General features: G+C 48.6%; 1 protein-coding gene across 2 annotated transcripts in view; it reads right to left on the bottom strand.

Moving 5' to 3' along the window:
* Positions 1-12,244, bottom strand: part of ADGRA2 (adhesion G protein-coupled receptor A2) — a 123,166-nt gene that overhangs the window by 73,083 nt on the left and 37,839 nt on the right. The window contains exon 2 of one of the 2 annotated variants that reach the window (XM_028708517.2): positions 11,762-11,833. In XM_028708517.2, coding sequence (XP_028564350.2) covers positions 11,762-11,833 — 72 coding nt within the window. Of the gene's footprint in view, positions 1-8,931; positions 9,069-11,761; positions 11,834-12,244 lie in introns of those variants that run through there. The other variant, XM_077919701.1, reaches the window with a different exon arrangement.

Genomic DNA, 12,244 nt, shown 5'->3' with positions numbered 1-12,244 from the left:
GCCTTGGAACGATGGGGGTATAGAGTGGGGGGGGGGGGAGAACAAGTTTAATATCCTAAAATTGAGCCAAAAGCAATATTTGATCTCATGACTGTACTCGCTCCATTGAACTGTTGACATTGTAACAGCAGCAGAAATAAGAGCTAGAAGCCTCGAGACTAACATTGAAAGGAAACATCTGTCTTCAGCTAGGCCAGGGGTCCCCAAACTAAGGGACGCGGGCCGGGTAAGGCCCGAGGGACTCATTTATCCGGCCCGTGGCAACCCCCACCACCCGCTGCCACCGCCTGCTCTTACCGGTGCTGCGCTGCACAGCTGCCCACTTCCAGGTCGGAGGAGCACCGGAAATAGCTTGTGTGCATGCGCAAGCGTTATTTGCACATGCGCAAGCATTATTTCCAGTGCACATCCGGGTCGGCGGAGGCCCATGCACATGCACACAAGCTATTTCTGGTGCTCCTTCGACCTGGAAGTGTGCCGGAAATAGCATGTGCGCATGCGTATGGGCACGCGCTCCCTTGCCCTCCGGCCCGCCGCGTGATTGGCGCTGGAGACACCGGCCAGAGGTGCGGTAAGTTTGCTGACCCCTGAGCTAGCCTCTAGCTCAGGGATAGGGAACCTGTGACTCTCCAGATGTTGCTAGACCCCAGTTCCCATCAACTCCAGACAAGACGCACAGTGAACAGGGTTGATGGGAGTTGTAGTCCACCAATATTTGGAGGGCCACAGGTGCCCCACCTCTGCCCAAGCTGCTAGCTGCTCATCAAGTGAAAGGAAATGATATAGCTGTTTGGGGGGCTGTGGAAATAAATCTTACAAGGGCCTGCCTGCATCTATAGAACTGGCACTCCCATATTTTCCCTGTCCAGCTACGGCAAAGAGTTTTCAACTATTTGCAAACTGAATCAGGATTCGCGCAAATGCATGTCCTGACAGGTTTTGCCCTCAATTTCCTTCCAAGAAGCGTAATCTATAAAGCCATTTATAAACTCAGATGCACAGTTCCTTTAAAATGTTTCTTCCTGGTAAGAAAGAATGACCAGGCTGGAGGTGTATTGGACTTGGCTGAGATGGCAATGTTGACAAGTTTAATTAGAGAAAAATCATTACTGACACTCAGTGCCATTTTTCTAGAAAAAGAGGTGCCAGAGCTCAACAGCTCCCTTAGGTCTCTAATAATGGCAATGGCACCCATTTGAGAGGAACTGAGTTCTGGCTGAAAAAAAGCCCTGCAGGATTATTGTAATAACCTGTGGTTTTATAAGAGTATATATTTAAAGTAGATGAATAAATGAGTAAATTAAGTTAATTGGGAATATGCAGAAAACATAAAAAAATTAATGAACCGTAGAAAAAAGGGGAAGGAAGTCGAGTTTTGAAATGTTAGAATGATCGTAAAATTATTGAAATGTATACAACTGCAAATCATAAATAAAATAATTTTAAAAAAGAAAAAAGCTCTGCTGACATTTATTATTGTGGTGAGAGGGGGGGCTAACTTCTAGTACAGATAATGGAACATGAACAATAAAAAGGTAAAGGTAAAGGTACCCCTGCCCGTACTGGCCAGTCTTGACAGACTCTGGGGTTGTGCGCCCATCTCACTTAAGAGGCCAGGGGCCAGCGCTGTCCGGAGACACTTCCGGGTCACGTGGCCAGCATGACAAAGCTGCATCTGGCGAGCCAGCGCAGCACACGGAAACGCCGTTTACCTTCCCGCCGGAATGGTACCTATCTATCTAGTTGCACTTTGACGTGCTTTCAAACTGCTAGGTTGGCAGGAGCAGGGACCGAGCAACGGGAGCGCACCCCGCCGCGGGGATTCGAACCGCCGACCTTTCGATCGGCAAGCCCTAGGCGCTGAGGCTTTTACCCACAGCGCCACCCGCGTCCCTAACATGAACAATAAGCAGGTTTAAATAATCACTGGATGTATTCTATATAACTAGTATTATGCTAGAATCCTAGAAATCACTGGATTTTTAAATTTTATTTTTAAAGTCAGTGTCTTGGAACTACACTCAAAAGTCTGTGTTTCTTAAATACCCCTATTTTCAGCCGTTCCAGACTGAATGCTGGTAGAAAGCTTTTCATCCAGAGCATAGTATGCTTTCTGTTATATGTGACAACACTCCATTTAGTTCCAGGAATGTACACCTTTCTCTTCCCAGGTTCACCTACTTTTGAAGCCCACAGGCTGCTGCAGAACTTCATCCTGCCTTCGCGGTAGCAGCCAGTGGTGCAGCGCTATGAAACTAGGCTCTCAATAGTGGTGCTTACCAAGATGGAGGAGGGACAGGGCGGCAACCCGACTGAAGCAGTGCAGGTGCACAGGTGAAAGCACCCGATGGGTTCTGCCCGTAAGCCTGCACCACTGCGTCTTCACTGCCATCATGCCTCACACACACACACACCCGCCATTCCATCCCACTAAGTGTGTTTATATGTGTTGGAAGCTGCCCAGAGCGGCTGGGGCAACCCAGCCACCAGATGGGGTAGGGTATAAATAATAAAATTATTATTATTATTATTATTGATTGGAAATTTCTTATGGACTTTTTGCGTGAAAGAGAATATCTGGATTTGAAGATTGAAAAAAAATAATGGTTTATAGAAGGTAAAATGGCTGGATGTTAAGGTATGAATATTATATGTGGCTGCAGGGCAGAGAGCAGGAAGCCCTTTTATTTTTATCTTTCTTTAACCTTTTCTTCTCTCTACTCTTTGACTCTCTCTCTCTTTAGGTCTTTCTTTTTTCTGTTCTTTTCTCCTTTCTGCCCTTGTTCTTTTTTATATTGAGTAGCTGTTTAATGCCAGTATATTATAAAAAGATACTTGATACTGGGTATACATTTCTGTATATCTCTGAATAAGCATAAATAAATATTTTTTAAAAAATGTGTAGAGGGGATGAAAGTGCAGACACTGCTCCCCACATCCACAGGTTCGTCTGAAGGTCTGATCAGAACCTATGCACACATGTGTAAGTGTGTGTATGTAGTTTTTGTGGATGAGAGTGGGGAGTCTGCCTTCTTCAGGGTTTCAAAACACGCAGAGAAAACAAGCACACATAGGACTCCACCCTGGATGTGGGAAGAACTGTAGCTCAGAGGCGGATCACGTGCTGTGCAAGCAGAAGGGCCCAGACCCAACTGCCCGAACCTCTAGGCAAGGCTGGCAAGGACTGGGAAGTTTCTGCCGGTAAACTGTTTGCAATACTAAGCAAGGCAAGACCAATGGCGTAAAGCAGTTTCTCTTACACTGGGAGCAGAGACAGAGAGCATGAGCCAACTCGTTCCATATGTTAAATGAGCCACACATCTCAAACATCATAAGGACGTAAGAAGAGCCCTGCTGGTTCAGCCCAAAGGTCGATCGAATCCAGCCCTCTGTTGTTGCAGGAGCCGACCAGATGCAATTGGGAAGCCCACAAACAGGACACAAGCACAACAGACTCTTCCAGCCATGTTCCCCAGTAGCTGGTATCCAAAGGCTCTGATCCTGGACGTAGTATATCATCACGATGACTAGTACCAGTCATTGATAGCCTTATTCTCCTTCGCTAAATTGTCTAATCCCCCTTTAAAGCCATCTAAGATGGGGGCCATTGCTACTTCTCATGGGATCGTTCCTCTTTTTTGTTATACGGAGCCTAACATCAGGCCCCAATGTGCCTTGTGCCCATGTCCACTCAGAAAGAGAGAGAGAGAGAGAGAGAGTGCATCTTTTCCGTTTTGGTCCATTGCTTTGATTCCTAAAAAAACACCACAATACCGGCCTGTTATCCATAAAATAACGAGGAAGTAAATAAGATTCTCCATCCTTTAATGCTGAGCTGTGCAGCCTCCCTTTCAGCCTTCACCTCCTCTATCATCAAAGAATGCTGGGAAATTGTAACTCTGGTTATCATTAGGTCCTTTTGAAATTCTGGCCTATGATTTAGCCCGAAGGGGCAACTGCAAAAGCGAAAACGTTGCAAATTCCAGGCCCCGGTGTGATACTTGGGAGAAGAACGAGGCAAAGTCTCTAGCAGAAGGAGGGGAAAGGAGCGGGGGTGTCACAGCATGATTAGCTTTCAGCGGTCCAGCGCGAAGTGTCATGGGGAGCGCATAAGGCAGGAGTCGGCTCACAAAGGGGGAGTCCTCCTCTCTCTTAGGTCAGGGGTTCAAGCGCAGCTCAGGTTCACAGTGACGGGATGTTTCGTTCCCATCCGCTGGTTGCTTGTCAAGCCCGAGCGGAGCAAAGCAACAGGGTGCAGCCTAGTTAGAAGTGTCTGCGACACAAAGGCCATCATCTCAATTGGCACTAATTGACCCTCCTTGCTGGTGCCATCAGCAATGAAGCCAAGAGGTGAATGAGTAAGCCACAAAGAAGGAACTCTTTCCGAGTTCCCTCTCTCTCTCTCTCCCCTCTCATTCACACACCACAGCCCTCACCGGTAGTAAAAATGAAAGCTGATTCTAGGCCAGGGGTCTGCAACCCACGGCTCTGGAGCCGCATGTGGCTCTTTTACACCTTTGCTGCGGCTCCGGGGCGGATACTAGCGAGGGGAGGAGGCGCATTGTGCGCCCCGACACTCCCCACTGTGGCGGGCGCTGTACTGGCTGTGACATCGCATGGGGGCGGTGCGTGTGTTAGTCACGCACCGTCCCGACGTCACCTTCCCGCCCCCTGTCAGATCGGAGGGCAGCGGCGCGCATGCTTTAAATGTCGCAATGGTTTTGCGGCTCCCAGGTGTTTTTTTTCTTTGGAAACGGGTCCAAGTGGCTCTTTTTGTCTTAAAGGTTGCAGACCCCTGTTCTAGGCCATTTATATCTGTGCTTTTACCAAAACAAAAAAACTGGAGCCACAAATACATCGCAGATAAGGGAGAATTGTCAACAGGTGCATTTTTCTCTCTTGTAACAGTGGAGCTCAGGGACGCCCAGTGAAGCCAACTGCTACCCCACCAACACCCCTCTCACCAGCTTCCTCAAATAAAGTCATGAGGGGAAAGGGCTGAGAGGGCATGGGGTGAACCTACAAGTGTCCTGTCCACATCGTCAGACCTCAGAAATGGTGCCACAAAATAAGATAAGACAGAGCATGGCTCAACTCCACAGGTACAGTACTAACTCCGGCATTTGTTGTGGTGATTTCTTTGTCCCCCCGTGGCCTGCTGCAAAATCAGTGCTCCTCCTGACAAATTCTAACTCGGGACGCTCCAACTTCTTGTACCAAGTGGGCCGCAAGAATACTTCGATGCAGAACCCGCTGGCCACGCACTGAATTACATTTCCATACTGTAAATTAAAGTGTTTTCAATATATTTAATATTATTGCATATATAATTATTGCATATAATTATATTATATATAATTAAATACACAACTAATAGATTTAATATAGTTAATTATTATCAAACTAATTTAATACACAGAGAGAGATATGCGCTTTCATTAACAACGCATGATGGAAAAAATATATTTTTTTAAGGCTTTAAGATGTTTGTTCTTGAATGTTGCTGAGGGCAGCCAAAAGATATTAAGGCATGTGACTAGGGATGCCCAAATCTATCAATTACAGTTTCTTGTTTTCCAGTCTTGAGTTCAAACCTTCCCATTTCCCACGTCAGTTTGAAATGTTTCATTTCATTTTTTTTTAAGTCTGCAGGAAAATTCACCAGCATTTTAGTGTGAATTTCTTCTAATATACACATTTCTCTACGCAGTTCACCTTAATAGAGTGCATATTTGTGAGCAATTATCATGAGCAGATGTGCATTTCTATGCACATTTTGCCCTGGCATATGCATTTTTGTGTACACGTTTGATGTTTTGAGAACTGCATTGCAAAATTCGGAAAAATGCACATTTTCAAAAGATGACTGTGTTTTGGTCCACGTATTGTTTCAGAAAGTGCCAATTAGAAGTAGTAAAGGGACCCCTGACCATTAGGTCCAGTCGTGGCCAACTCTGGGGTTGCGGCGCTTATCTCGCTTTATTGGCCGAGGGAGCCGGCGTACAGCTTCCATGCCATGTGGCCAGCATGACTAAGCCACTTCTGGCGAACCAGAGTGGCACACGGAAACGCCGTTTACCTTCCCGCCGGAGTGGTACCTATTTATCTACTTGCACTTTGACGTGCTTTCGAACTGCTAGGTTGGCAGGAGCAGGGACCGAACAACGGGAGCTCACCCCGTCGCGGGGATTCGAACCACCAACCTTCTGATCAGCAAGTCCTAGGCTCTGTGGTTTAACCCATAGCGCCACCTGCGTCCCAATTAAAAGTAGGCCTGCCTTTAAATGTGAACTGAATCAGATCTCACCCATACCTGCATACATCTCCTTTCCCCAATGAACCAGTGCCTACTTTTTTCTCTGCAGTTGCCACGCAATCCCACAAGGATACAACGACATCTCTGGTCTCGAGCAATCCTTTTCTTCACCCCTCCTTCTCACCCCCCCCCCCACTGAGCTACACAGAGCGCTGCTTCTGGCATGCACAAGCCGCAATCCAGAGCGGAGAGGGCAGTGGGGCAGCCAAGGCATCTCTTGACTGACAGCTCCGGTCTCCCAGCGTAATTTGAACATTCCAGAGGTGACCGCGGGGTTAATGCCGTCTCGAGCAGGCTGGGATCAGGCCTGGCTGTTTGTTCAGGGCTCCCAGAACAATGAGACTTTAAAGAGATTTTCAGCACCCCGGGGTCCAACCCAATTAGACACAGTTTTCCAGGTTGGCAGTCAAAAAGTGGGAGGAGGAAACCAGGTTTTAAAAGAACACGCTCAGGAGTCAAGTTCAAGGGTTGCCTAGCAAGCTCTAAACTGGGGAGAGAGGAAATGGTGTTTTTGGGGGGGCGGAATCTCTCTTTCTCCTGAAAGTGCCATGAGTGTCCATTTGCTAAAACTATCGCTTTGGAAGCCCCAAGACAGGCAGGGCTCTCTTGAGGACCAGCTCCCCAGCTATTTCCTCCAGCTGCCGCCTCGCCCTTGTGGGAGCAGTAATCCCTTGCCATTAATGAGAGCTTTGTGCCAGGATCAAGGGGTGGGGACGACCCACAACTTCAAAAAAATAAAAAAATTAAGAGTGGGGTGGGGGGAGGAGAACGAAACAAACAGGCATTAAAGAAGCAGCAACAAATAAATCCAGGCCTTTGCAGCCTGAGCGATGCAAGCATGTCCCCTTCAACAGTAGCTGGGAAACCATTTTGCCCCGCTCCCCTTTCCAAATGTATTTATTATATTTCCTTCCTTCCTTCCTTCCTTCCTTCCTTCCTTCCTTCCTTCCAGGTACTCAGGGCTCTGGACGTCTCCCTCCTGTGCCTTGATTTCTCACAACAATCCTCACAACAAGGTAGAATAATAGTCTGAGACCGTGCGTGTCAACAGGCTCAGGGTCACCCAATAATCGTTGCTTGACCTGATGCTTCAGCACAGGACTCCCTGTCTAAAATTCAACATGCTAAATCAAGTGTCTTCAACTATTTCAGACCCAGGACCTACTTTTAACCCAAAGATGCATTTGGCAACCCCTTTTCTTAACCTTTTGCCCATACATTGGCATGGTGGCAGAACTCGTGTTGTGACGCACCTTGGATCAGACAGTGAGTGACCCACTAGCACAGGCATAGGCAAACTCGGCCCTCCAGATGTTTTGAGACTACAGTTCCCAGCATCCCTGACCACTGGTCCTGTTAGCTAGGGATCATGGGAGTTGTAGTCCCAAAACATCTGGAGGGCCGAGTTTGCCTATGCCTGCACTAGGAGGTCCACTCCTGACCCACCAGTTGAAGACCAGTGCTCTTTATCAGCGCACCATACTTTCAGAACAGAAAGTGTCCCTGTTGCAGATGTCTCATTTGTGCCACATTTACACTGTTTTGTTCTGGGTTTATTTATCAATTCATCTACTTATTTTTAAAAGTGTAAATAGCACTATGACTAATCTGCAGCAAGCCTATCTATTCCCTCTCAGCCCTATCTCCCTGAAACTGGACTACACCATGCAGGCTCTATAAAGGCACAAATATATATCGTATTTTTCACTCTATAGGACGCACTTTTTCCCCTCCAAAAATTAAGGGGAAATGTTTGTGCGTCCTATGGAGCGAATGCAGGCTCCTTGGCTTCAGCAAAAGCAACGCGAAGCCTCCAAAGCGCGGAGGGAGCGCTTCCTCTGCACTCCGGAGGCTTCGCGTTGCTTTCGCTGAAGCCTTTGGAGCGCAGCGCGAGGTCCCACTGCGCTCCAAAGGGTTCAGGGATAGCCACCTGAAACCTTTGAAGTGCAGCAGGAACTTGCGCTGTGCACGGGGATGAAGGCTCCCCATGCCCCGCAGAGGCTTCGCACAAAGCTAGACCAGCTATCCCAGCGGCTATCCCAGAAGCCAGAACAGCAAGAGGCTATCCCAGAAGCCAGATCCTTCTTGCTGTCCTGGCTTCTGGGATTCCCCCCCCCTTGTTTCCTCCCCCCCCCCCAAACTAGGTGCGTCCTATCGTCTGGTGTGTCCTATAGAGTGAAAAATACGGTAACAGGTTTATTAAAGGTAAAGGTAAAGGTACCCCTGCCCGTACGGGCCAGTCTTGCCAGACTCTAGGGTTGTGCGCTCATCTCACTCTATAGGCCGGGAGCCAGCGCTGTCCGCAGACACTTCCGGGTCACATGGCCAGCGTGACAAGCTGCATCTGGCGAGCCAGCGCAGCACACGGAACGCCGTTTACCTTCCCACTGGTAAGCAGTCCCTATTTATCTACTTGCACCCGGGGGTGCTTTCAAACTGCTAGGTTGGCAGGCGCTGGGACCGAACGACGGGAGCGCACCCCGCCGCGGGGATTCGAACCGCCGACCATGTGATCAGCAAGTCCTAGGCACTGAGGTTTTACCCACAGCGCCACCCATGTACCTCAACAGGTTTATTAGGCAGGGTTATATATGCCTACCCGGCAGGGCTCTTACCACAGGTCTGCAGCAGGGTTTCTCCTAGGGCGGGGACGGGGCTGGATTTTCCTTAAGCAGACTGCGCACTATTGGAACTGCACCAGTTCCGATCTCTCTCTCCTTCGTTTGCACGCTTCAGCCCAGGCCATGAAAAGATGCATTTTCAAAATCTCGTTCAATAATATATCAAGCCACAGTCGCAAATTTGCTGGTGGTACACAGGAGGTTTGCTTATGCTCAGTGTCTTAGGAACAAAACCTCCTCAGTATATTCCACCCCCCATCCCCTGACATACCTACCTACCAATGAAATCCATATGATTTGGGGACACGAACACATAAATCTCTCCTTATGAAAGCCTTGAGCCATAGAGATGCCTTTCATTAGGAGATAAGAAAGCTGACTTTGTTGGAGGGGACAATGTTGCTTTTCACACTGGGCCCCACAGATTGGTCTCCTCTTGCTTCCCCTTTGCCAGAAGACCAAGGCTGATCTCACAGCCTGCCCCAGTCTACTTCACTCTGGATTAATTCTGCACATCTCTGAGTCGAAGCAGATGTGGTAGATCCATGTGCGGATCTCCCTGGTTCTTAAAAAAGTTTTAAACAACTGCCTCTAAGTGGGCGGGGAGGTGTTGGATCAGAGCACCGATGCTGAGGGAGGGGAGATTAACCCCTTTGCTGCATGCCATTTCCCTGGTCTACCACTCCCTCCCACAGCTGCCATTACCTCTGCTAGAGTAGGAAAACAGCTGCAACGTGCTTGTGTGTGTGTTTTCCCCCAGGGGGCTCAGCAGTGGGCCCCTCCAAACATCCTGTTTATCATGCACTCACGATGATCTGTGATCAATATGGTATTGAGGAAGTTACACACAACCCTGCTTTCAATACCATTTGTGTTTGCAACAAAGTTGTGATGGCCTGGGAATCCGATTCAGAGGCTGAACCGGAGGAATCCCAGCCTGCACAGGAGTCTCCACCTCCAGGGCCGGCTGAACTGGGGCAGGGCCTTGATTCGGAGGCGCCTGCACCTGTGCCGGATCCTCAGGAGCAGGCACCAGGTGAATCCATTCTGGCTCCAGAGGTGGTTGAGGTCTCAGTGCCTACAGGTGAGTCTCCCCCTGGGCCCAGTAACCCTTCAGCCTCTCCTGAACTGCAGAGGCTCAGGGCAGAGAGGCGAAGGGAACTGGCTTCTCCCAGGAGGAGTGCTCTCCTTAAGGTCAAGAGAGGCGGGTCTCCTGGGGGCCGGGGCCGCCCCTGGCCTCAGAGAAGATAAAGGCCAGTCAGCCCGGTCCCAGGTTGCGGGAGCAACGTCGTTGTTGAGTACCTGCTCCTGTCCGGACCCAGACCTGACCCTCCAGTGTTCCTGTCCCCACTCAGCTTCCTGCTTCGGACCTCACCCCGCTCATTGCGAACTGTTTCCAGGCTAGTGACCCAGGACCAGACTTCGACTACGTCAACGGTAACCTTCCCCCCGGGACCAGCACAAAAGTTTTGGAGTGGGCCCACTGCTTTGCTTCCCGTCAATGCATGTCCTGTAACTTCCTAATGAACCCCTGCAACTCTTCACACCTCAAACATTTTTGTTGTTGTTGTTGTTGTTCCATTTTTGTTGCTCTGTAGTGCAATAGTCCCTACCTCCAGACAGGATTATTGCAACAATGGGGAAGCGGTACAGAACAACTAGTAAAATGGAATTGTGTGTCAATGGTCCAGTATAAATCCACCAATACAGTGGTACCTCTGGTTAAGTACTTAATTCGTTCCGGAGGTCCGTTCTTAACCTGAAACTGTTCTTAACCTGAAGCACCACTTTAGCTAATGGGGCCTCCTGCTGCCGCCGCGCCGCCGGAGCACGATTTCTGTTCTCATCCTGAAGCAAAGTTCTTAACCCGAAGCACTATTTCTGGGTTAGCGGAGTCTGTAACCTGATGCGTATGTAACCTGAAGCATATGTAACCTGAGGTGCCACTGTAAAGGACTATTATTGCATCAACTAAAGACTCTTGCAAAACCCCCGGTTTGGAGGGGTCCAGTTGCTTTTTGAGGGGGGGGGTGATTTAGATTGGGTTCTTATCTTAGCTGCTGTCCAAACAGGAAAGGAGATTGTAACTAAACTTTCTGACAGTAAAAGAGGTTGAATGGCCATCTGTCATGGATGCTTTAGTTGAGATTCCTGCATTGCAGTGGGTTGGACTAGAAGACCCTCGGCTCTCCCTTCCAACTCTACAATTCTATGTTCAAAGTTGTTCTCTGAAGCGGTAGAGGTTGGTCCAGTAGGAAGTATTCCACAGAGGGCAGCCTGAATAAAGGGCTGGTGTTTGCATGCCAAAATAAGCTGCAGTTCACCCCAAACCATGCACTCCCATCACTGGGAATCTGCCATCTACACGATGGCTCAGCATCATATCCAGCTGACCCCTTGGTTTTTTGGACAATGAACTTTCAGCACATGATAATCCCAGGTTGATACCCAGGATATAAGAGGGGCGGGCGGGCAGAGTGTTTTGTGGTACCTAAAAGGCTCACAACTTAATTTATTGCACCACAACCTTTTGTGGGATACAGTCCAGCAACTTGGAAGGAACCACAACACTTCAGACTCATTGCGCAGTACAGATCTTTGAAGCTGTGGCCTCAAATGCATCCTTCATTTGCTTTACTAAGAATTCCAAAATGTAACAGCTTCCACATTCTCTCTCTCAAGTCACTCTAGTTCTTGCTGTGGCAATTAAAATTCCTACACACACACACACAGCCCAGACTTCAGTTTTGTTGTATTTTGGTCACTAATTCCTCAGCCCTTCATTAAGGGCCCAGAACTGCCCAGAGTACACAATGGCACTTACAGCTTCTCGAGAGCACGAAGTCCCAAAAAAGAGCCATTCTTCAGAGTTGCTATCTTGTTGTTGCTCAAAATCCTGGGGAAAGAGGGAGGGGAGAGAGAGAGAGAGAGAGAGAGAGAGAGAGAGAGAGGGTTATTCATCCTGCGTTAACCAAGCATCCAGGGCTTAAAGGGGTGTACTAGGTGTGTGGTCCTTAGTGATGGATTCATTAGCCACACCCCAGTTAGCAAGGGGGGCAGGAGAGTAGGGAATGGTACAAAGGCTATAGGGTAAATGTACGGCATAGCAGTCTATAGGAATATGCCCCACCCAGCTACTTAACAGTTATACATAAGCCGATTTGCAAAGTGCTCTTCCAGACGTTTGCTTCCACGTCAGCAGAAGAGTGATCCATAGCAACATTTTGCAGTCACAGAACTAGGAACAACAGACACAGACTTCTCTATAAGACTGAACAGTGAATGCCCAGCAGAGAAGAAGGGTCTT

The sequence above is a fragment of the Podarcis muralis genome, chromosome 15 (assembly GCF_964188315.1).
Source record: "Podarcis muralis chromosome 15, rPodMur119.hap1.1, whole genome shotgun sequence".
NCBI classification, from domain to species: Eukaryota; Metazoa; Chordata; class Lepidosauria; order Squamata; family Lacertidae; genus Podarcis; species Podarcis muralis.
The sequence above is the reverse complement of the archived record's forward strand: the minus strand, read 5'-3'. Positions and strand labels throughout refer to the sequence as shown.